Below are 21,957 nucleotides of genomic sequence, written 5' to 3' on the forward strand. Positions count from 1 at the left end.
ATAGATCTCTCTTCTCCTTCCTGTCCCATTTCTTCTTATCAGAAGCTGTCCGTGACATCATCCAATGGGAACTCTCCACTGTTAATCAACACCACTGATTGCAATGGGAGTGTCCACACAGCCTGCACCACACCAGAAGAACCTGAGGAATTGGACACACGGGTAACCTATGACCTTAACTGTAACCCCTGACACAGAAGATTAAGAGTCAAGGTTCCAGTAGTCCACAATATAAAGAGGCCTTTGTATCAGTCTGGCATTAGCACACCTATTCAAATGATTAGCTCATTGTTTTTGACATTGTATTTTGTTAATGAGCTTTTACAGTTATAAAGTAGACAACTTATTTTAGCAAGTAAAGGGTTAAATGACTTGCTCAGGGACAAATATATATATTTCACCTAGCTCGCCGATGGATTTACATAGTTTTTGTATTCAGGAATTGTTTTGCTTAATTGCAGAGGCAAGTGTGGAAAGACTTAGGAGAGTTTTTCTTGAAGGATGAGTTCGTCAGATTCAAACTCACTCATATGTTTGCTGTGAAGACAGTGGCTTAGACCGCTGGACCAGTTTACACTTCTCCAATAATTAAGGGAACACGTCATCATCACAGTATAACAACAAGTCAGTTAAACTTCAGGGATATCAATCTCTCCAGTCAGGAAGCATACACGATTGTAAATCAATGTCACCTGTTTTGGTGCAAATGAAAGTGACAACAAGTGCACTGGAGAGGCAACAGCAAGGCAACTCCCAAAAAGGGAATGGTTTTGCAAGTGGTGGGCACAGACAATTGCTGTCTCCTTATCCTATCTGACTGATTCCTCTCTAATTTTACTAGTGTCCTTGTCACTACTGGTTGCATGAGGCAGTACCTGCAGCCCATTCAGGACAGGTAGTCCAGCTCCTCCAGGATGGCACATCCATATGTGTTGTTGTCAGAAGGTTTGCTGTGTCTCAAGTACAGTCTCAAGAGCATGAAGGAGATGCCAGGAGATGGGTCATTACACGTGGAGACCTGGACAGGGCCGTAGAAGGGCATCAACCCAGCAGCAGGACCGGTATCTGCTCTTTTGTGTGAGGAGCAACAGGAGAAGCACTGCCAGAGCCCTACAAAATGACCACTGGTGGGCTTCTGGTGTGCATGTTCCTGGCCAAACTTTCAGAAACATACTCCATGAGGGTGGGATGAGGGCCTGATGTCCTCTAGTGGGACCGTTGCTCACAGCCCTGCATCGTGCTGCTCGATTAGCTTTCGTCAGGGAACACCAGAATGGGCAGATCCACAATTGGCGCCCCGTTCTCTTCACAGATGAGAGCAGGTTCACACTGAGCACATGACAGTCATGAAAGAGTCTCAAGACACTGTGGTGAATATTATGCTGCCTGGTCTGGGAGGAGGTCCCCCAGGACACCATCCGTTGTCTCATCAGGAGCATGCTCAGACGTTGATGAGAATGCGTACAGGCACATGGGGCCCATACACCCTACTGAGTCACATGAGTTGCCGTGATGATATTCAGTTTGAATCCAGCCCTCAATCGGTTGGTTGTTTTGTTTTCCATTGACCATTATGTCATTTTGTTCTCAATTAATTAAACAATACAGTACAGTAAAGATTTTTATCTTTAATATTTTTCCTTCATCAAGACCCGATGTGTGATTTACGTGTTCACTTAATTTTTTTGAGCAGTTTAAAATGAAAGCATGAAAGCATAATTGAAGATTTTTTTTAACAAAATGTTATCTAGATTTGTGACTCGTCAAAGTAGCCATCTTTGGTAGACAGCAGCTGAACACTGAATTGGCATTCTTTCTACAATTGACATCAAATATTTTTTGGAAAGTTCTTTCCAACACTGTTGCAGAAGGTCCCACAAATGTATTAGACTTGTAGGTTGCTTTGCTTTCACCCTGTTGCCCTGTTCATCCCAAACCAGCTCAATGGGATATTGCATGGTGCTGCAAAATGCTTTGGTAGACGTTGTGGTTCAGTGTGCTGACTCTGGATCTAGTAAAAGAGCCCCTGACTATCACACTTAATCCTTCATGTTTGACAATTGGTGGAACCATCCTTTCTATTAGTTGACGGTGTACAAAAACCCTGCATGATTAACCAAATAATAATTATTTTTTTTATTCTGATTAACTGTCCATAAGACCTTTCAGTTTTTAGTACTCTACTGGCTGTACGTAATGGACAAGCCTCTTTCTAACTTTTCCATCTTAGCAATGGCTTTCTTACTCCCACTTGACCTGCCAACCTGCATATTAAAGTCTTCTTGTTACAATTGAATTCAAGACTTCAACCAATGTTAAGCTGTTGTTTGAAGCTGTTGTGCTGTGAGCCGCCTATCAAGCAAGCTGTTGACTCATGTCTTCTGATTCTGTTGTGGCTTTGGGTCTACCAGACCTCTTCCTGATAGAGTTTCCTTCAGTTTACAATTGCCTTTTGATGGTGTAGGAAACTGTATTCACTTGCACCTTGGCTTTCTTTGCAATTTCTCCTACACTTTAAAGGGTTATAATGTGTGTCTTTGTTAATTGCCCTTTTTTCGCCATTATAAAAGCAATATACTACTTAATTCAGTACAGTGCTGTCCAAATAATGCTTAACAAGGTAAAATAACAGTCTGTTCCAACGCTGCTTTTATACAGAGGGTTTGTAAGTAATCAACAGGAATTATCAACTTTCAAGGCTTAATTTACTTCCATTGCTGTAAGTTGGTAACCCATTATTTTTTATATTTACATTATTCTTTACTTTTTGGTAACCAACAGTTGGACTGACTGGACTTGAACTGCATAAATTCCAATAGAAACTGCAAAAATTGTTTTGTTCTAAAACCTTTGACCGGTAGTATAAAACACAACTTGTAAAGTGTTGGTCTCATGGTTCATTGATGTTGGTGCCAGACGGGTTGGGTTGAGTATTTCAGAAAGTGCTGATCTACTGGGATTTTCCCACATAATCATGTGTAGGGTTTACAAAGAAAGCCTGAAAAAGAGAAAATATCCAGTGAGCAGCAGTTCTCTGGGTGAAAGTACCTTGTTAATGGCGGAGATCAGAGGAAAATGGCTAGGCTGGTTCAAGCTGATAGAAAGGCAACAGTAACTCAAATAACCACTCCAACAAAGTATACAGAAGAGCATCTCTGAACACACAACACGTCAAACATTGAAACAGATGGGATACAGCAACAGAAGACCACACAGAGTGCCACTCCTGTCAAGTAAGAACAGGAAGCTGAGGCTACAATTTGCACTGGCCCACCAAAATTGGACAATGGAACATTGGGTAAAATGTTGCCTGGTCTGATGAGTCTCGCTTTCAGCTACAACATTCAAACAGCAGGTTCAAAATTTGGCGTAAACAACATGAAAGCATGCCTTGCATCAACATTTCAGCCTGGTGGTGGTAGTGCAATGGTGTGGCGGATATTTTCATGGCACACTTCGGGCCCCTTAGTACCAACTGAGCATCACCACAGCCTACCTGAGTATTGTTGCTGACCGTCCATCCTTTTATGACCACAGTGTACCCATCTTCTAATACTTCCAGCAGGATAACGCACCATTTCACAATGCTCATCTCAAACTGGTTTCTTGAACATGACAATGAGTTCACTGTACTAAAATAGCTTCTAAAGTCACTAGATCAAAATCCAACATATTTGGTACGTGGTGTAATGGGAGCTTCGTATCATGGGTGTGCAGCCGACAAATATGCACCAACTGTGTGACACTATAATGTCATTATGGATCAAAATCTCTGAGGAATGTTTCCAGCACCATATTGAATCAATGCCTCGAAAACGTAAGGCAGTTCTGAAGGCAAAAGGGGGTCCAACCCGGTACTAGCAAGGTACCTAATGAAGTGGCCAGTGAGGTTATTCACCACACGTAATCCAGTGAACAAGTTTTGCAAGTTTCTCTAAACAACATGTGCATATCTGTGTCTTCCCAGTTGAGTGAAATCCATTGGTTATGGCCAAATGCATTTCATTTGACTGAATTCTTTGTATGAACTGTAACTCAGTAAAATTGTTGCATGTTATGTTTATATTTCCGTTTAGTGTATTTGTTTTTTTAGGAAGAGAACATGTGCTTTTACACATCCCCTTCCATTTATTTAAGCTTCATTGGCTTTCTGCCTGAATATTCTCTTGTGGCAGAGTATTCCCTTGTGGTTAAAGCAGTCATGGTACAAAAATCTGCAAATACATCTGTCTCTATGGCTCTCCAATTTACAGTTGCCCACCTCTGCTCCAAAAATTGCTACTTGTTGAATACCAGGGTTCGAATCCGGCTCTTGGATTAGCCCAGATGTGGGTGGGAGAATTGGTCTGTACTGTCAGGGTTTGGAGTGTTAGTTATAAAAAAAAATCCATTGTTGCAATCTAGTAACTCCTTGTGGCGTCTTAGGCGCTTGTGAGCTCAGAGTATATGTTTCTTCTGGTGCGTAAGGATTCTGTTCAAGACATCCCGGTTGAATGAGTTGTGTGATAACAACCAGAGCGGAATTGGATGTTCTTCAGACACATCTCGGCATCCACAGCCCTGAGTTTGATGGGAGTTGTGTTAATGCAGGGCCTTAAATAGGAATTAGATATCTAAAAACATTGGGGGAAAAACTGGTAAAAGTAATAAAAGTGAAAAATTATGTGACCTTCTCCCTTTAAAATCTGAATTGAGGAGGGACAACTTTGAAATTCTACACCCTTTTCATTAAGTGTGCACTAGAACATTCCGCAGCAAGGGTTTAAAAGCATTGGATCGGTATGCTTATGGCAAATCTATGAATTTGAAAACCTATGAGTGTGCGCAAGCGTACACATTGTAAGATGCATGGAAAAACTGAATGCTCTTGTTTATTGGTTTCTATAATCGAGGAGAAATTACCCTTTTCTTCCTTGTGACCCCAGGTAGTGAACCCTTCGTTTCCCAACCCACGACGGAGGCTGAGATTGCGGGACCTGGCTGAACGGGTGATTGACGCTCAGGAAAATGAACAGGAGCTCAACAAACTGCTCAATGAGGCACTGCTGGAGAGAGAGACTGTACAAGCGTGAGTATATCATATTGTGCATGTTTTTGTGTGTCAGTAGCAGGGTGAGCACTATGTAGCCACTTTATGAATCCTGTGTTACATGAGCCAACAGTGTGATCACTGACTCCATCTGCCATGCCAGTTTGAAGGGTAAACACACCAACCGTCTGTCCTTGCGCTTTGTGGACCCTGACCTGGAGACCCGTTACTCTGTAGAGAAGGAGAAGCAGAGCGGGGCTGCCTTCAGCTGCTGCTGTGTGGTGCTCCTGTTCACTGCTGCCATGGAGGCCCTCATAGACCCCTTGTGAGTTCACCTGAAGACAATCTCTCTTTCTTGGTCATTTGTTTCTTGCATCATATCTTTGTCTGTTTCTGTCTTTCTCTCTGTCTTGTGTGCTTTTTCTAGCATTCGTTCTCTGGTTCTTGCTCTCTCCCGCTCTCTCTCGCTGTCTCCCGCTCTCTCCTGCTCTCTCTTGCTCTCAGTCGCTCTCTCCCGCTCTCTCTCGCTCTCTCCCGCTCTCTCCTGGTCTCAATCACTCTCTCTCGCTCTCTCCCGCTCTCAATCTCTCTCTCGCACGTTGGTAATCTCTCTTTTGCGCACGCTCTCTCAATCTCTCTCTCTCGCTCTCAGTCTCTATTGCGCACGCTCTCAATCTCTCTCCTTTCACGTGCTCTCAACCTCTCTCTCTTGCTACATATTTTGCCGCTAATATAGTACAACTGTATTTTTCTCCTAGATTAAGCTGCATTTTCTAAATTTTTGTTGTCCTTTCAAAGTATTACATTTTCGTTTAACATTTTGGGGAAAATATTTCTTGTATATCAACATAGTTTTTGCAGTGTAGGAGAAAATTTTGTTCTGTCTCTACCTTTCTCTCTGGGGAGAGGGAGCACAACCTGTCCTCTCTAGGTAGCCAGATCTGTCTGTGACGACTTGTTTCTATGGTCAGGTTGTGCTCCCTGAGTCTGTACATAGGCAGTGTTTTCTAAGTTTTCTGTCTCTCTCTTGCGCTCTCAATCTCTCTCTCGTTCTTGTGCTCTCTCCTTCATTCTTGTGCTCTCTCTCTCTCTCTCTCTCATCCTTGTGCTTGTGCACATTTTCCGTGTTTCAATGTCTGTTTCTATTCCACATTTTCCCTTTTCTCATATTTCTGACTTCCATTTCTTCTTGTCTTTCACTTGTCTCTTGAGTGCTCGCTTCCTCACATTCTCTTGTTTCATTTCATTTCCAAAGCTTTAGTGGCATGACAAGAACATGTTCAAGTGTTGCCAAAGCAGTACAACAATACAAAATGAAATAACAACCACAATGATACTTATTATAAAATAATAATAATATTATAATGAATGATAATAAAGAAAATATCTTATCGAAATAAACAGGGTAAACACATACATACACCTTATTGTTTTTGTATTCTGTCTTCTACTGGCTGTCCCTAATTGGTTATGACAGGTTGTCTCATATTTGGCTGCTGAAAGTGAGCAGTTGGGTTTTTCTCCTAGGACTCTCAAATACATTTTGGGGAATATATTGTCTCCAATTTCTTTATATTGGTCACAATGTAATACAAAGTGCAGCTCTGTCTCTGTTTCTCTTTGTGTTCTCATACAATATTTGTCATTAATTTCATTGCTCTCTCTACAGCTCCTTATGTTGTGTGTTTTACTGATTTTGACAGGGTGATCGCAAACTACGTGACCCTAGCAGTGGGAGAGATCCTGCTGCTTGTCCTCACCGTCTGCTCTCTGGCAGCCATTTTCCCTCGAGTATGTGTTCTTTTGTTATATAGTGGCACTTTTAATCAAACATCAGCTGGAGTCATGGAAAGTCAAATTTATTGACTTCAACAGGCCTTTATAGTTAGCACTATTGACTTCTACTGTCCCTAACCAGCAATACTCATCACCCATCTCTGAATTGCCCAAAAGGCTTTTAAAACACACACACACACACATGTGCGAGCGTGTGCTGTTACTAGCCCACATAGATATGACAAGTTATTGTAGAATTCTACACATGTGGTGCTTACTGTAATGTAATAATTAGTTAAGAACCCATTCTTATTTGCAATGCCAACCTTGCCAAGGGCGTAACAGTGCAAGACAGCACAAAGTTACACAGAGTACTCGATTGAAAGTATTTTCAATGGGTAAGAAAAACAGAAGGCAGATCAATAAATACCACTAATAAATTACACAGTATGTGGTGTTACTTACATAGAGAGACAATATACCATATGTGGTTTTATTTATGTACAGAGAGATAAGGTGCCTAGGTAGCTGTTTACCATGTTAGGTGATAAGTGTCAAGTTTTTAGAGTGTCAAGTTTTAGAGTGCAGTGAACTGAAATAAATTACTTATTGACCAGCAGTGGTGTAACTATCGGGTGTGCAGGAGGTGCAGTTGCATCCGGTAGCGTGTGTCACCACACGCGTCACCCCGCTACGCCAGTGTTGACCAGTATAACGTGTCTGTTGATGTGCAGCTTTCTAATAGTGAGGCAGAGATAAAGTGGAGATTTGGATTGAAAGGGACCTGTAGATAGGTTGCTGGTTTCACATTAAAACATGTGAATATTACAGTCTGCAACAACCTTATATTAACTAACCTATATTAAAATCAGGGGAGCTAGCTCAACACTATAAGAACATTGTGAAACCTTTTTGGGGTTTGAGAATCACTGAATTACTCATGTTGATGTCGATATGGGTCGGTGCCTATCACAGTACAAATTCAGGTACATGACCCCCAGGAACCACTCACGCTCACAAACACTTCTCCTCACAGCCTGTAAGCAAGACCTTAAAATTGTGAATAATGACACACTTTTACTAGAAACTGTACAGGGCAGACTGTTTTTCAGTTTCCGAGCTGTACCCAATGAGATTAGATTTCACCATTAAGATCTGAGTACTTTGGCGTGACAGAGGTTCCAAACTAGTGGCTATTCTGTATTGGAAATCCGTCCCTTCTCATCATTTATTAAGATTCAGAGAGAAGCCCCCTGGGTAGATTGATACATGACTCCTAATAGTGGGATTGATGGTTCAATGATGTAAACCGGTGTCTCCTTCTCAGCTTGTCAAGGCTCATCTGAAAAGACCGCTGACAGATTTGGCACTATGCAATAGTACACCGCGCTGTCATGAATATGTCATCATACACTCTGAAAAGAAAAAGGGCAAGGGCTTCTTGAAGGATTTTGGGGTATTTTTGTGCTTTGTTAGACACAACAAGAAATTGTTTTTATTGAAAGGGCAGTGGGTTGCATTCAAACCCATGCTGCAGCAGACATTGTGCTGTGGAGGCAGTGGCTTAGGCTGCTGGATCACCCTATGTCAATTAATTAAAATATATTAATAGTTGAGCTGACTGGTTAAGGATATTGTTGTAGATGGCTAACATAAATGTTTTTTCTAGGTTTTTCCAAAGAGGCTGGTGTCTTTCTCCACATGGATTGACCACACTCGCTGGGCCCGGAACACATGGGCTATGGCAGCCATTATCATTCTCACCATGGCTGATATTGTGGACATGGTGAGAAACCCAGATTGTTTCAAATGTTTTATTGGAAGCCTAATAAACATGTGTACCAGTTCACATCATTAAATAACACAAACGTTGGATTTAAAAAAACATAATCAACTTGGTACATAGGAAAAGGTGTTGACGTGCATTGAAAAACGAGGAAAAAAAACATACAGAATCAGCTAAATACTTAATGGTAGTGACCTACAATCAAAATGCAGAGATCTGTGGCTTTGTGGTATTGAATGACATATATATTTGAATATTTGAAATTTGGGTCCCGAATGCATTCACTTCCATAATGTGGGTACTGGCATAAACTTTGAGCGACTTTGTGTGACAAAAAGTAGAATGCCTTGACGAGGTGTGCTTCAGAGGAAGTGTGTCTCTATCCTTGATTGTCCCGCACCTGCTGTGGAGATGTTGAGATGAGGCAGGGCCATAGTTGCAAATTGGATATCACAAATTGTGAGAGTTAAAAAAAGGTAATTTAAAATGTATAAGTAATGGGATGGGAGATCTGGTATTTTTGCTGAAAAAACAGCAGATCTGACTCTAACCCACATAGCATATTATGTGCAACCTTGGTCACAAGATTTTTAAAAGATGTCAAGATGCGTCTGACATCTTTTATTGACATTTAACCTTAGGCTTGCATTGACATTTTAACCTCCTTCGCCTTTTTGTCCCCTCCCTGTAGCTAAGCTGTCTGCCACCACCAGGTCCCTCGGACAACACCACAATGAGCCCTCCTGCCTTCTTGCTTGTTCAATCTGGGCAAGAGGGCTGCTTGGAAAACCCGAAGTACTATAGCTACATTGCCGTGCTGGCGCTCATGGCGACCACCATGTTGGTGCAGGTCAGCCACATGGTCAAAGTCACGCTCATGCTCCTAATCACCATTGCGACGGGTATTGTCAACATTTACAGCTGGAGGGACATCTTTGACCGCTACGATATTGCCCGCTTCCAGGACTACAGGTGAGCGTTGTGGTGGTTTTATTGGCTGTAGAAAAGATGTGGATGGTGGTCATAATAATTATATTTTTAATATGTTAAATAATGGCGTTATATAGTGAAATTGGACTTTTTTAAATTACTTTCTAAATGAACTGAGTAGCAATTGACCCCAAAGGGGTGGTATTGGTATTTTGTAAACAACCTGAGCTTTTCTGTGAACTTATAATTTGGTTGGTGCCTACTTTCTTCTATTACACTTGTATAATTTGTATAATTGAATAATTTAAAAAAATCTATGTCACTATTCCTGTTTCTGCCATTACTGTCAGCAGTCCTCTAGAAATTAATTGCCTTGCTCATGGGCTGAATGACAGATGTTCACCTTGCTACCTGTTCTCAGGTCTTACCTGGTTCCCTCCAAATATGCCATGACTCTAATGATCTTCATAATGATGATCAGCTTCTACTATTTTTCCCGACACGTAAGTCCCTTGCGAAGTTTTTTCGATCTCACCATGTCCTTGACGCCCTGTTTTTTTCCCTTGTTAGTATCCTCAAACTCGCAATGATTCTTTCCCCTCTCTAATCATATCCCCGGCACACTTGTCACATGACTGTAGGTTGAGAAGCTAGCACGTACTTTGTTCCTTTGGAAGATTGAAGTCCATGACCAGAAGGAGAAGGTGTATGAGATGAGGCGCTGGAATGAGGCACTGGTCACCAACATGCTGCCAGAGCATGTAGCACGGCATTTCCTGGGCTCCAAGAAAAGAGATGAGGTGAGACTGCTTCACCACTGTAAGTGCACAACACTGTATCACACCTGAATAATATAGTAGAAAGTGCAAGACTACACACCTTTATCACATTCTTCAAATCTTGCTGTCTTAACATTTGTATTTTATTTCACCTTTTATTTAGCCAGGTAAGCCAATTTGTGTACCAATTATCATTTACAATAATGACCTGGCCAAGGACAAAATGTCAACTGAAAAGGGACTGATTTTCAAGCACATTTTAGTCAGGACTGAGACAGGACCACTCAGGAGCACTCTTGAAAAGCTGTTCTGGTGTGCTTTTGGCATACAAATGAGAGTAATTGTCTCGCTGAAAATTTTAATCCGGTCCTTGGTATGGGTTTTTAGAAGGGTTTGCTTTAACATTTTACCCCAGCTTTACTCCTTCTGTATTTTTTTTTTATTCCTGGTACCTGCCTATGACTGTCATACCTGTAAGATGCAGTGTATATTTAAAGTCTACACACCCTTATTGAAAAGGCAGCTTTTGTTTATGTAAAGGCTGATACCATGACAAGTCATGTCAGACCTTCTTCCACCTTTAAAAAGATATGAGAAAAAAATATATTTTACTGATAAACTATAAAATAAAATAATACAATTATATTAGTGATAAACTAATGTATGTTTTAGAGAAATAATAAAAAATAAAACAAATTGAAAGCCTTGATTACATAAGTGCACATATGCACACCCCACAATTTATATAGTACATTGTGGAAGCAGCTTTTGCTTTGATTACAGCAGCAAGTCTGTTTGGATAGGTCTCTATCAACTTAGCACACCTGGATTTGCAAGTGTATATCACTCTTCTTTGCAGAAGAGTTTAAGCTCAGTCAAACTGTGTTGGGATCTCCTCGGCACAGTCCTCATTAGGCCAGTCCACAGATTTTCTATAGGATTCAGTTCTGGGCTCTGGCTGGGCAATTCCAGGTCATTGATCGTCCTATTTTCAAGCCATTCCATGGTTGATTTGGCTGTGCTTCAGATTGTTGTCATGTTGAAAGTTGAAAATCTACATTAGTGGCATACATGCCAAAATATTGATATTTGGAGCAATTCACTGTCCCCTTCATCCTGACCAGAGCCCCGATCCCACTGAAGAGAAACAGACCCATAGCATGATGCTGCAGCCACCATGCTTGAGAGTAGGTACAGTTTACTCTGAGTCATGAAACGTGTTGGCTTTACATCAGAAATCTTTCGGAATTACTGCTCAGGCTGGTGAAGAATACACACACCTCGCCTCCATTTGTTTTCCACCGCAGATAGTACCCTGTACCCGCCCATAGTGACATCACAGGAAAACTGCCGTGATGCCACCTCCAACTCAACACATGGGAACAACAATGGAGGATATCGTACAAATAACTACACCTAATACCGGCGAAAACTTGCATTTGCCAACTAACGTAAAGATATATTGAATGAACGCCATCAGCTTTCTTTTAAATTGACAAGCTTTGAACATAGTGGCAAATCAAAAATAAACTAAATCTGGATAATGTTGTCACAGACCCTGTTTGAAAAATAGGAAAAAGGATAAGAATAGAATGATCAACCTGCAGTACAAACAAGAAACCAGGTAAACCTAGTTCAGCCGGCTCACAATAGAAAGTACTGCCCTCTCGAGATTCGAACCAGTAGTATGAAATGAAAGTTGCCAGACTTCAAGCAAGCAAAAATATATTCCCTCATGATGTACAGATATTTGTAGAGCACCCAATGTGGCAAATTCATGATACTATCAGAATTTTATTCAAACAAAAACTGCACATTACAAGTCTATGTCAAGACACAACACAAGTGAAAGATCTAATCTAATCAAGATTATATGTATTGAAAGACACACACTCCAGAGATACCGTCCTGGTCATTTACATTCCAACCCCATGTATTTGCAGCCTCATTCAGTTTCTGACTGTATAATTATTTGAAAGTGAGCTAAATTAGGGTTGGAGTGAAAACAACCAGGATAGTATCTCCAGCAACCGAGTCAGAGACCCCTGGCTTATGTTATTGTGAAAACAAAGGGAACATAATATTTTGTTTGATTTTGAGGTATATGTGTAGGTAATTGTCTTGCTGAAATAGCCAATGAATTAGGAAATGTAAACATGTTATGCTAATAATGTTCACAAATAAACCCAATGATTACTTTAAAAGTCAAAGTCATGTGTTCACATCACAACCCAACATACAGGGTTATTTTAACCCAACTGTAATAGTGATCCATGAGTGATGAAAGACACAGTTCTCCAACTCAATATTAATTATAGCTTTAATATGCACGCTACTCAACCATCCCAGGTACCACTGTACTTCACACTCGTTCCCATTATTCCCACAAGCATTTTACTCTACCTCGTAGGACCACATAGGACCCCTGCAGTTGAGCAACAGCGCTGAATACAAAAGGCATTCACTTTATAACACATTGTAATACTTACCCAGCAATATGCCTACATAAAAAACAAATACATCCACCCAAGTGTTTTCACAATGCACTATATTAATATTATTCACCTGCTTGGGTGAATGGGGGATACATAGGCTAGTCGCGGACCACAGACGCGAAGTTCACACGTTATTCAGACGTTCCATTATACACGACCATAGCCGTGGAGACAGCTTCCCGAGTTTTATTAAATGCACAAACCACCCATCATAAAAAATTTACCAATTTCAATACAAGGACTCCTGGGACAGACCCACAAAGACATGCCGTTCTCGTCTCATAAAACCATTCTCTGACTCTAAAATATAAGTGATACCTAAGTGATACCAGACTATGTGATCGCTCTGCTCAAAACCGCTATTCACTAACAGGAAAAATAATTGCCACAAAAAATGTGCTCCATTCATTTTTTGATCTGTCAAATCTGTCCATTTAGTGATTATGTATGTCGAGTAGGGCTGTCACGATATAAAATTTTCACTACAAGATTATCGTGGACAAATCAAATTCATCTTAAACTTTGTTTAATGTGTTATTTTTCTATTTTTTGGCAAATTAATTACACTCAAAATACGAGTGTTTATAGGAGGAGAGAGCCTGTAACCATAACTGTACAATTAAAAAATGTTAAGGTACAAAAAGAACAATTATACTTAATGGATAGTGAAAAGGCAACCAGGTGAACTGATAAACAAAACAGTTGTAAATGTTTTACAGATTTGTGCTTTATTTGTGAAATATGTTTTTACATATTCACAAATTGTATTTATATTTGTGAAACATGTTTACATATTCACAGATAATATTTGTATTTACAAAGTATTTTTTCACATTTACAAATTATTTTTTTATTTGTGAGCTGTGATGAATATATGCACAGATTGTCTATATATATTTACAAATATTTAGACACATCTAACTCCATAGTTGTGGAGCAAAACATCAGACTACTGCAGATTTAGTGTACACGGGGAAAGCTACGGATATCTTGATTTTGATATCCAAAATGTTAGTACCCTTTTTGAGAAATTGCCATTTATTTTTCAATAATGTTTTGAACCAATTAAAAACACGAATTAAACAAATAACAGAAAGGGCTAACACATCTTTCGATTTTGGGGTATGTTCAAATAAACAGCCAGATTCTGGAAGATCTAGGGTGATTGGATTAATTGGAACGACTGAACATCTGACAGACCTTTAGCATGTAATGTAAAGATGTAGCCCAATCATATTGAAGTAGAAAGCAACCTTTTCCAAAGGGCTGTACAAAACCCATAAAGTAAAATGCAAATTCCGTTTTTGGCCAGCTATGTAAACTCTAACATTGATTCATTCTGCAGAAGGTGTTCAACTGGTTATAGGCTATTCCTACTTGTTTTCTAATGCCTCTTAATCTCAAAGTAATCAGATTACTGAATTTGAGTAATCAAAAATGTATGTTACTTTTTGATTAATACCCAACCCTGTCCACTGTACAGAATACATGTTTTTTTTTAAGACAGCAAAATTTGAAGACATTGTATGGGGCATGTGGACTTCAACTAGTAAATGTACATGGTCACTGTGCGTGTGAGGATAAGCCCTTGTTTTGATACAGTGGTCAATTGTGTTCTGCTGTTGCACAGGCTACAGTCAGAGTTAGCCTCTTATGAATAGTCTAACAATCTGAATTCCATACCCTTTACAGGAATTGTACAGCCAGTCGTATGATGAAATCGGTGTGATGTTTGCCTCCATCCCCAACTTCTCTGACTTCTACACAGAGGAGAGCATTAACAATGGGGGGATCGAGTGCCTCAGGTTCCTCAATGAAATCATCTCAGATTTTGACAGCGTAAGAAGCAAATTGATTACTTCGGTTTGTGAGTTGTAACTTTTGAAGCTAGCTTGCAATGGTAATTTATGCACTTTTAAGGGTAACAGAGCTTTTTTCACAGAGGACTGGAATGCACAAAAATATGTTTGTGTGTAAATGTTTGAAAATAAGCACATTTTATTCTGATTTTGTACTGAATATATAAGGTGTTTATTTTCATCTGCCCTACAAATCTAATTCCTAACTCCCGACTAGCAAACTTTTCTTGAAGAATACTAAATTAATTTCAATCAACTATTCTTGGATCATCTTATTCCAGATGCTACCTGTTGTTAGCAAGTTTATTTGACCATAGGCTATTTACTTACATCATTTTATTTGAAACTGGTCATACAAATTGTGGTTTGTGAGTGGCTATTAAAGTTGCATATCAATCATGTCCACTTAAGCTTGCTACTTACATTAGGTGCCTGACTTTCACTATTGTTTGAAAAGTCAATAGCCTGCGCGATAGCTTCAGTACTAGGGATGAAAATGAAATGTTAGGGACGTTTATGTTTCAGTGAATCAGATATGCGCTACTGGCTTGGCTGAACATGGTCAATAGATTACCTATCCAGTGCTAGAGACATATATTTGTTTTCATGTCAAAACTCTGTGGCCCGGAAACAAACTTGCCACAGCCTGCTACCAGTCCGGGGCTTGTTTATTGAGAAAAAGCTGCTCTGCTATTCTACAGCGGTTTTTCAAGTTACACTATATTCCCCATACTGTTAACATGTTTACTTTAAATAAGTTAAAATGCTGCCTAATGAAACTTAGATGTTCAACTAGTAAACGTTTAACCTGTGACAGCTCCTGGATGAGTCTCAGTTCCGCTGCATCACCAAGATTAAGACCATCGGCAGCACCTACATGGCAGCGTCAGGGGTAACCCCTGATGTCAGCAATGGCTACGCTTGCCTGAAGGTTAGTTTATCACTATGGCATCATCAGCCATTGGGTCTGGGTTGGTTGAAACTTGCCTTATAAACTTCTATGGCATCCCATAATTATATACACTCCTATAGCCAAATCTCCAAATTATAATTCCAATTAACTTATTCCGACTAAAGCACTGTGTACTGTGTTATATATTAAAATAGCAACAATGAGAAGGATGACAATGTAAGAAAAAGATAATCTTATAATATATGGCTAATCTTTAACAAATTGTTGATTGTTGTTGTAGTGGTGGTGTTAAAACTAGATGTTTACAGCAGTGCTCTATTTTGCAGAAAGAGGAGCTTTCTGACCGAGAGCGCTGGCAGCATTTGGCAGATCTGGCTGACTTTGCTCTGGCAATGAAGGTCACGCTCATGAACATTAACTACCAGTCCTTCAACAACTTTATGCTACGCATAGGTCAGTGCTAACCTTTCACTGGTTTGATTTTGTATGTGTGTTATGTAAATGTTTCAACCATATGTTAAAGTGAGAGAAAGAAGACACTGCTTGTTTTCTACTGCATTTGTCCCTCTATATTTAGTTGTTCATAGTTTGTTCCTTGAAAATAGGGTTTATTTGTTAATTTGTACTCATGTTAAACTGTTAAAATAAATGTTTTCTGTATTGTCATGTAATTGTATGCCTTTGGCCAGGTCATCATTGACAAATGTAATGGTTAAACAAAATAAACCAAAATATCATATGGTACATTCCATCTTTCCTCTCCTCTCCAGGTTTGAATAAAGGAGGTGTGCTGGCAGGGGTGATTGGTGCCCGGAAGCCTCACTATGACATCTGGGGAAACACTGTGAATGTAGCAAGTCGCATGGAGTCTACTGGGGTCATGGGTAATATCCAGGTAAGGCCTCACCTTACAAGGTGCAATGAGATAGCAGATGGAAGTAATGCAATATGCCATGGGTACAGCACCCTGCATTCGGCTAATAGCTTGCCTCTGAAGCAAATAGGGTTGGTCGGTTGTAAGTCCCTGGATGGGAGACCAGATGCCCTCTAGTCTAAAAATCAAACCCCTAATGCTCCTGGACAGTGAGGGATGTTTCAGATGGGTTATTAAATGAATGTCCTGACTGTGGTCACTAAAGGATTGCATTGCACTTACAGGGAGGGGGAAAAGTATTTGATCCCCTGCTGATTTTGTACATTTGCCCACTGGCAAAGACATGATCAGTCTATAATTTTAATGGTAGGTTTATTTGAATGGTGAGAGACAGAATAACAACAACAATTTTATAAATTGATTTGCATTTTAATTAGTTTAATAAGTATTTGATCCCCTCTCAATCAGAAAGATTTCTGGCTCCCAGGTGTCTTTTATACAAGTAACGAGCTGAGATTAGGAGCACACTCTTAAAGGGAGTGCTCCTAATCTCAGTTCGTTACCTGTATAAAAGACACCTGTCCGCAGAAGCAATCAATCAATCAGATTCCAAACTCTCCACCATGGCCAAGACCAAAGAGCTGTTCAAGGATATCAGGGATTGTAGACCTACACAAGGCTGGAATGGGTTACAAGACTATTGCCAAGCAGCTTGGTGAGAAGGCACAGTTGGTGCGATTATTCGCAAATGGAAGAAACACAAAAGAACTGTCAATCTCCCTCGGTCTGGGGTTCGGTGCAAGATCTCACCTTGTGGAGTTGCAATGATCATGAGAACGGTGAGGAATCAGCCCAGAACTACATGGGAGGATCTTGTCAATGATCTCAAGGCAGCTGGGACCATAGTCACCAAGAAAACAATTGGTAACACACTACGCTGTGAAGGACTGAAATCCTGCTTCGACCGCAAGGTCCCCCTGCTCTAGAAAGCACATGTACAGGCCCATCTGAAGTTTGCCAATGAACATCTGAATGATTCAGAGGAGAACTGGGTGAAAGTGTTGTGGTCAGATGAGACCAGAATCAAGCTCTTTGGCATCAAATCAACTCTCCGTGTTTGGAGGAGGAGGAATGCTGCCTATGACCCCAAGAACACCATCCCCACCGTCAAACTTGGAGGTGGAAATATTATGCTTTGGGGATGTTTTTCTGCTAAGGGGACAGGACAACCTCACTGCATCAAAGGGACGATGGACGGGGCAATGTTCCGTCAAATCTTGGGTGAGAACCTCCTTCCCTCAGCCAGGGCATTGAAAATGGGTCATGGATCGGTATTCCAGCATGACAATGACCCACATTAAGGTCCTGGAGTGGCGTAGCCAGTCTCCAGACCTTAATCCCATAGAAAATCTGTGGAGGGAGCTGAAGGTTCGAGTTGCCAAACGTCACTCTCAAAACCTTAATGACTTGGAGAAGATCAGCAAAGAGGAGTGGGACAAAATCCCTCCTGATATGTGTGCAAACCTGGTGGCAAACTACAAGAAACTTCTGACCTCTGTGATTGCCAACAAGAGTTTTGCCACCAAGTACTAAATCATGTTTTGCAGAGGGGTCGAATACTTATTTCACTCATTAAAATGCGAATTAGTTTATAAACATTTTGTGTTTTTCTGGATTTTTTTGTTGTTATTCTGTCGCTCACTGTTCAAATAAACATACCATTGAAATTATAGATTATAGATCATTTCTTTGTCAGTGGGCAAAATCAGCAGGGGATCAAATATTATTTTCCCTCACTGTATCATATGAATTGAAACTACTATAGGCATGAAAATACATGCAATGAACATGTACGTACACCACTCTGGACAGGAATTACATTAAAAAATAAAATAAAAATCTATCAAATAATCATAGCTGCATTGGGCAATACGGTTGTTGATGTGCCTGATGTCTATTGAGGGGCTGAGCAGTTGCCCTTGATGGCCTACAAGGAGCAATAGAGGCTGTGTTCTCGGGTTGACTACAACTGCAGTTGCCTGACAGATGTTGGAACTTCTGGATAATGGTTTCACATATCAGCTAACCGCATTGTACACTGAAGCGATCCAACTGCGCAGTTGACGATGTGGCAGAATGACCACAATGTGGGTAGCCTGGAATGTAGCCATTGTTTCTGCCGTATGGCTATAATAACCAATGAATAATCCTAATTAGTCTGATAACAATTTAGATCAGGGGTTTTGACATCAGGGAATAGCTTTAAGTGGATTAGCGAACGTGGGCAGAAAAGACAACATCGCTAGATCAGTATGCCAGTTGAGATTCATCAACAAAAGCTGATTATGGTTCTGCTGCCCCCAGGTGGTGGAGGATTGCTACAACATCTTGAAGGAGTACGGCTTCCGTTTTGTGAGGAGGGGACCCATCTTTGTGAAGGGGAAAGGAGAGCTTCTCACCTACTTTCTGAAAGGTCGAGAAAAACAGGGTTCCTTCATCAACGGTTCTTCGGTCACCCTGCCACACCAAGTGGTGGACAGCTCCTGACCTGCGTGTAAAACAAACACACAACATACATTCTAATGTTAAAGTGAGATCTGAAATAATGCTTGTACCACACAATCATTCAGACTTGCAGAGAATGGAAGGGCAGATGATATTTCATCTTATAAAGACAGGGTTTGCCAGTCTACCCTGCCTGTTAATTTTTTTTATTGTGAACTCCAAAGCCACTCAAAATAGTTACCAGCTACTTGCACTACATACCATACTAATTTATAGTCACGCACATTTATTCAGTTGAATGAACACGTGTAATGACACTCAACTTAGGAGAAACACACATTCACGTATCCATTACAATGCCATTTGCAAAACACTCAGATGCCCCATGGCTGTCAGACTAAATGTGTCATTTTTAATACTTACCCCCTTTTACAAAATACTTTGGATTGGTTCATGCTGAGTATCTCTAAACTGCTTTGGGGTGATGACCTAAAATGGAATTGTTTTTGAAGGTTAATGCATGTGTACCTGTAAAAAATGTCTCCTTTGCCATTATCTCTTTGTTTGCCATGAACTTGGAAAATCTGCTTTCTAAGTTCTCTGCTATTCTCCGAGCCTGGACTTGGGCACACATCCCTTCTTTGCAACTGGGGTAAATTTGGCATTGGATGTCTAACCCAGGCGCTTGGATGTGCATCTGGAGATGGGTCACAGGTTTTTAATGTTTCTGTATTATTATTTTTTCAAAGGTATTGCAGGTGTATGCGTGAGTTCATATTTTGTCAAGAAAGAGTAATTCATGTTGGATGGACCATTGAAAGTATTATAGAATTGGATTGTTTTTAGAAACCAGATATTTTAATAGCTGACATCTGTGGCGATATGGGGTATTCCGGAAAGTAAAATGCAGGATTTGTCTGAATGTATGTCAGGTAGATTCAATATGTAGACAGTATTGCAGGAGCGGGTGTATTTCTTTTGCTCAGATTGTATCCCCATCAGTGTCTATTATTTCAGATTTAATGAAAGTGCAATAGTTTATTCTTCTACAATCCTGTCCTCTTTCCCCTTACATAAAGTTAAACATTCCTGGCCCTTTAATTCATATTTTTATAAATGTGTACGTTTCATTCATACTGAGATTCTATTTAAAGTGAAGGAATAAAGGAATAATGAGTCTAAGTTGTAAATACAGTTTACTGTGCATTAAATTAATTTATTGCAGATGTCAAGGACAGATTTCCTTTTTTTAAACCAATGTAAAAGTGCCAATGTTGAAGGAATGGTTTTGGCCCCAGTACATGGGGTCAAAATGCAGGTCTGTTTATCGATTTGTGTTTTAGAAAACCTCAGGCTTGGGAAAGAATGGCACTTTGAATGGTCTTTAAACTGTGTGTGAGTTTAATAATTTCTTTAATGTATTTCATTTCAATTATTTGTCATTTTCAGGTGGATTGATTAAAAAAAACTATTAAACCATGGTCCTCAAATACTTTATTTTGTGTGTTTTAGGTTAAACAGTTTGTTTCTGTCCTTTTTTGGATATTGTTTTGTGTGGCATGATATCATGACATCTGAATCAATGCAGAATAGCTTACTGTATGTTCGAGCTAGCAAACATTTGCTAGATTAACTGCATAATAAAATATGTTGTTAGAACTCTTAAAACTGATTGTTTGAAAGCTGTGGAATACCACAGGTATTGAAAAAATATGCATTTTTACTGTTTTACTGTCATACGCAAACCACAAAATCAAATTCTAACTCAGGTTCCTCATCAACAATGCTTAAAAAAATAAACTGTGTGTGTGTGTGTCTCTCTCTGCTTGTATGGTTGAGTGTGCATGAGTATGTGCAGTTGAATCAGGTCAAGTGTTCAGCAGTCTAATGGTTTGTAGATAGAAACTGTCTCTAAGCCTCTTAGTATAAGATCTTGAAAGGTCTGTGGCTGGGTTCAGAAGTTATCTTAATACTGCATCCTTTCGATAGGCATCATGTTGAATGGATGTCCAGGATGGGACCACGGCCCAAGTGATCCACTAAACTGTTTTCACCACCTACTGAGAACCTTATGGTCATTGGGTCAGTTCACATGTGCAATCAATGGTGCAGTGATTGCATTTTAAGGGAAGACCATGGCATCGTATTACATTTCTAATCTTGTGAGAACAACAATTATTATTAAAAATAAGTTATTTGGACATGTTGCCTTCATCAGGACACATGTCAGTGTCTGGTGTTTGCTAAATATCATTGTAACTTTTAAACAGGTGTCAAATGAGAGGAAAATAGAGCTTTTTGGCCACAAACCTTAGACGTTGGTGTGGTCTAAAACGAGGGATGGCCAGGAAGAAAAAAAAAATCCACCACAAAGTATGATGGAAGAACCAGATGTCAGAGCAAAATCGGACTTCCTGACAGTTGAGTTCAGTAGTCCAAAGCATTCTTCCAGGTCCATAGAAAATTGGCTTACTGACCACAGAAGGTTTTTGCAATTGCCATCCTGTTGAGCACAAATCTGCCTCAAAGATGTTTTAGTAAATTAAATATTAATGTGGAAAAAAGGATGGCCAGGTTACAGTTTGCCCCTAAAAGTGCCTGTGGAGATCAGTAAAAATGGGTGGTGGTCAGATTATTACTGTTCCCTCCATAAATATTGGAAGAGTAAAGACAAAACTGCTATTTTTGCTGTACACTTAAGGCATATGAAAATATGATTAAAAGATAAATATGAGGCAAAAGTAGTGTCACCTTTTATTTCTGTCCATCTCTCCACTTATAAGTTTAATCAACTCAAAATAACAGCATGGTCACACATGTAGATAGCATTTTATGTGAAAATGTTTTGTTGTAATTCTTAGTAGGTAACACATATGTGTTGAAACAAAAATAAAAGTAGAGTCTCTACTTTTGCCTCATATTAATCTTTTAATTGTATTTTCATGTCTTGAGTGTATTGGGGTTTTAGGCTGGGTGTCTGTATAAGCACTGTGAAAGATTTTGACATAAAA

General features: G+C 39.9%; 1 protein-coding gene across 3 annotated transcripts in view; it reads left to right on the forward strand.

Moving 5' to 3' along the window:
* Window positions 1-20,427, forward strand: part of adcy3a (adenylate cyclase 3a) — a 51,062-nt gene extending 30,635 nt beyond the window's left edge. For 2 of the 3 annotated variants that reach the window (XM_034288790.1, XM_010864245.4), the window contains 13 exons: window positions 43-162; window positions 4,926-5,068; window positions 5,193-5,354; window positions 6,733-6,820; window positions 8,475-8,591; window positions 9,283-9,563; window positions 9,943-10,024; window positions 10,163-10,321; window positions 14,488-14,634; window positions 15,472-15,585; window positions 15,894-16,020; window positions 16,338-16,462; window positions 18,806-20,427. In XM_034288790.1, the coding sequence (XP_034144681.1) occupies window positions 43-162; window positions 4,926-5,068; window positions 5,193-5,354; window positions 6,733-6,820; window positions 8,475-8,591; window positions 9,283-9,563; window positions 9,943-10,024; window positions 10,163-10,321; window positions 14,488-14,634; window positions 15,472-15,585; window positions 15,894-16,020; window positions 16,338-16,462; window positions 18,806-18,988 (1,848 nt within the window). In that variant the 3' untranslated portion in view covers window positions 18,989-20,427. The remainder of the gene's footprint in view (window positions 1-42; window positions 163-4,925; window positions 5,069-5,192; window positions 5,355-6,732; window positions 6,821-8,474; window positions 8,592-9,282; window positions 9,564-9,942; window positions 10,025-10,162; window positions 10,322-14,487; window positions 14,635-15,471; window positions 15,586-15,893; window positions 16,021-16,337; window positions 16,463-18,805) is intronic. The other variant, XM_010864246.4, reaches the window with a different exon arrangement.
* The last annotated feature ends 1,530 nt before the right edge of the window (window positions 20,428-21,957 follow it).

Source organism: Esox lucius, chromosome 20 (assembly GCF_011004845.1).
Source record: "Esox lucius isolate fEsoLuc1 chromosome 20, fEsoLuc1.pri, whole genome shotgun sequence".
NCBI lineage: Eukaryota > Metazoa > Chordata > Actinopteri > Esociformes > Esocidae > Esox > Esox lucius.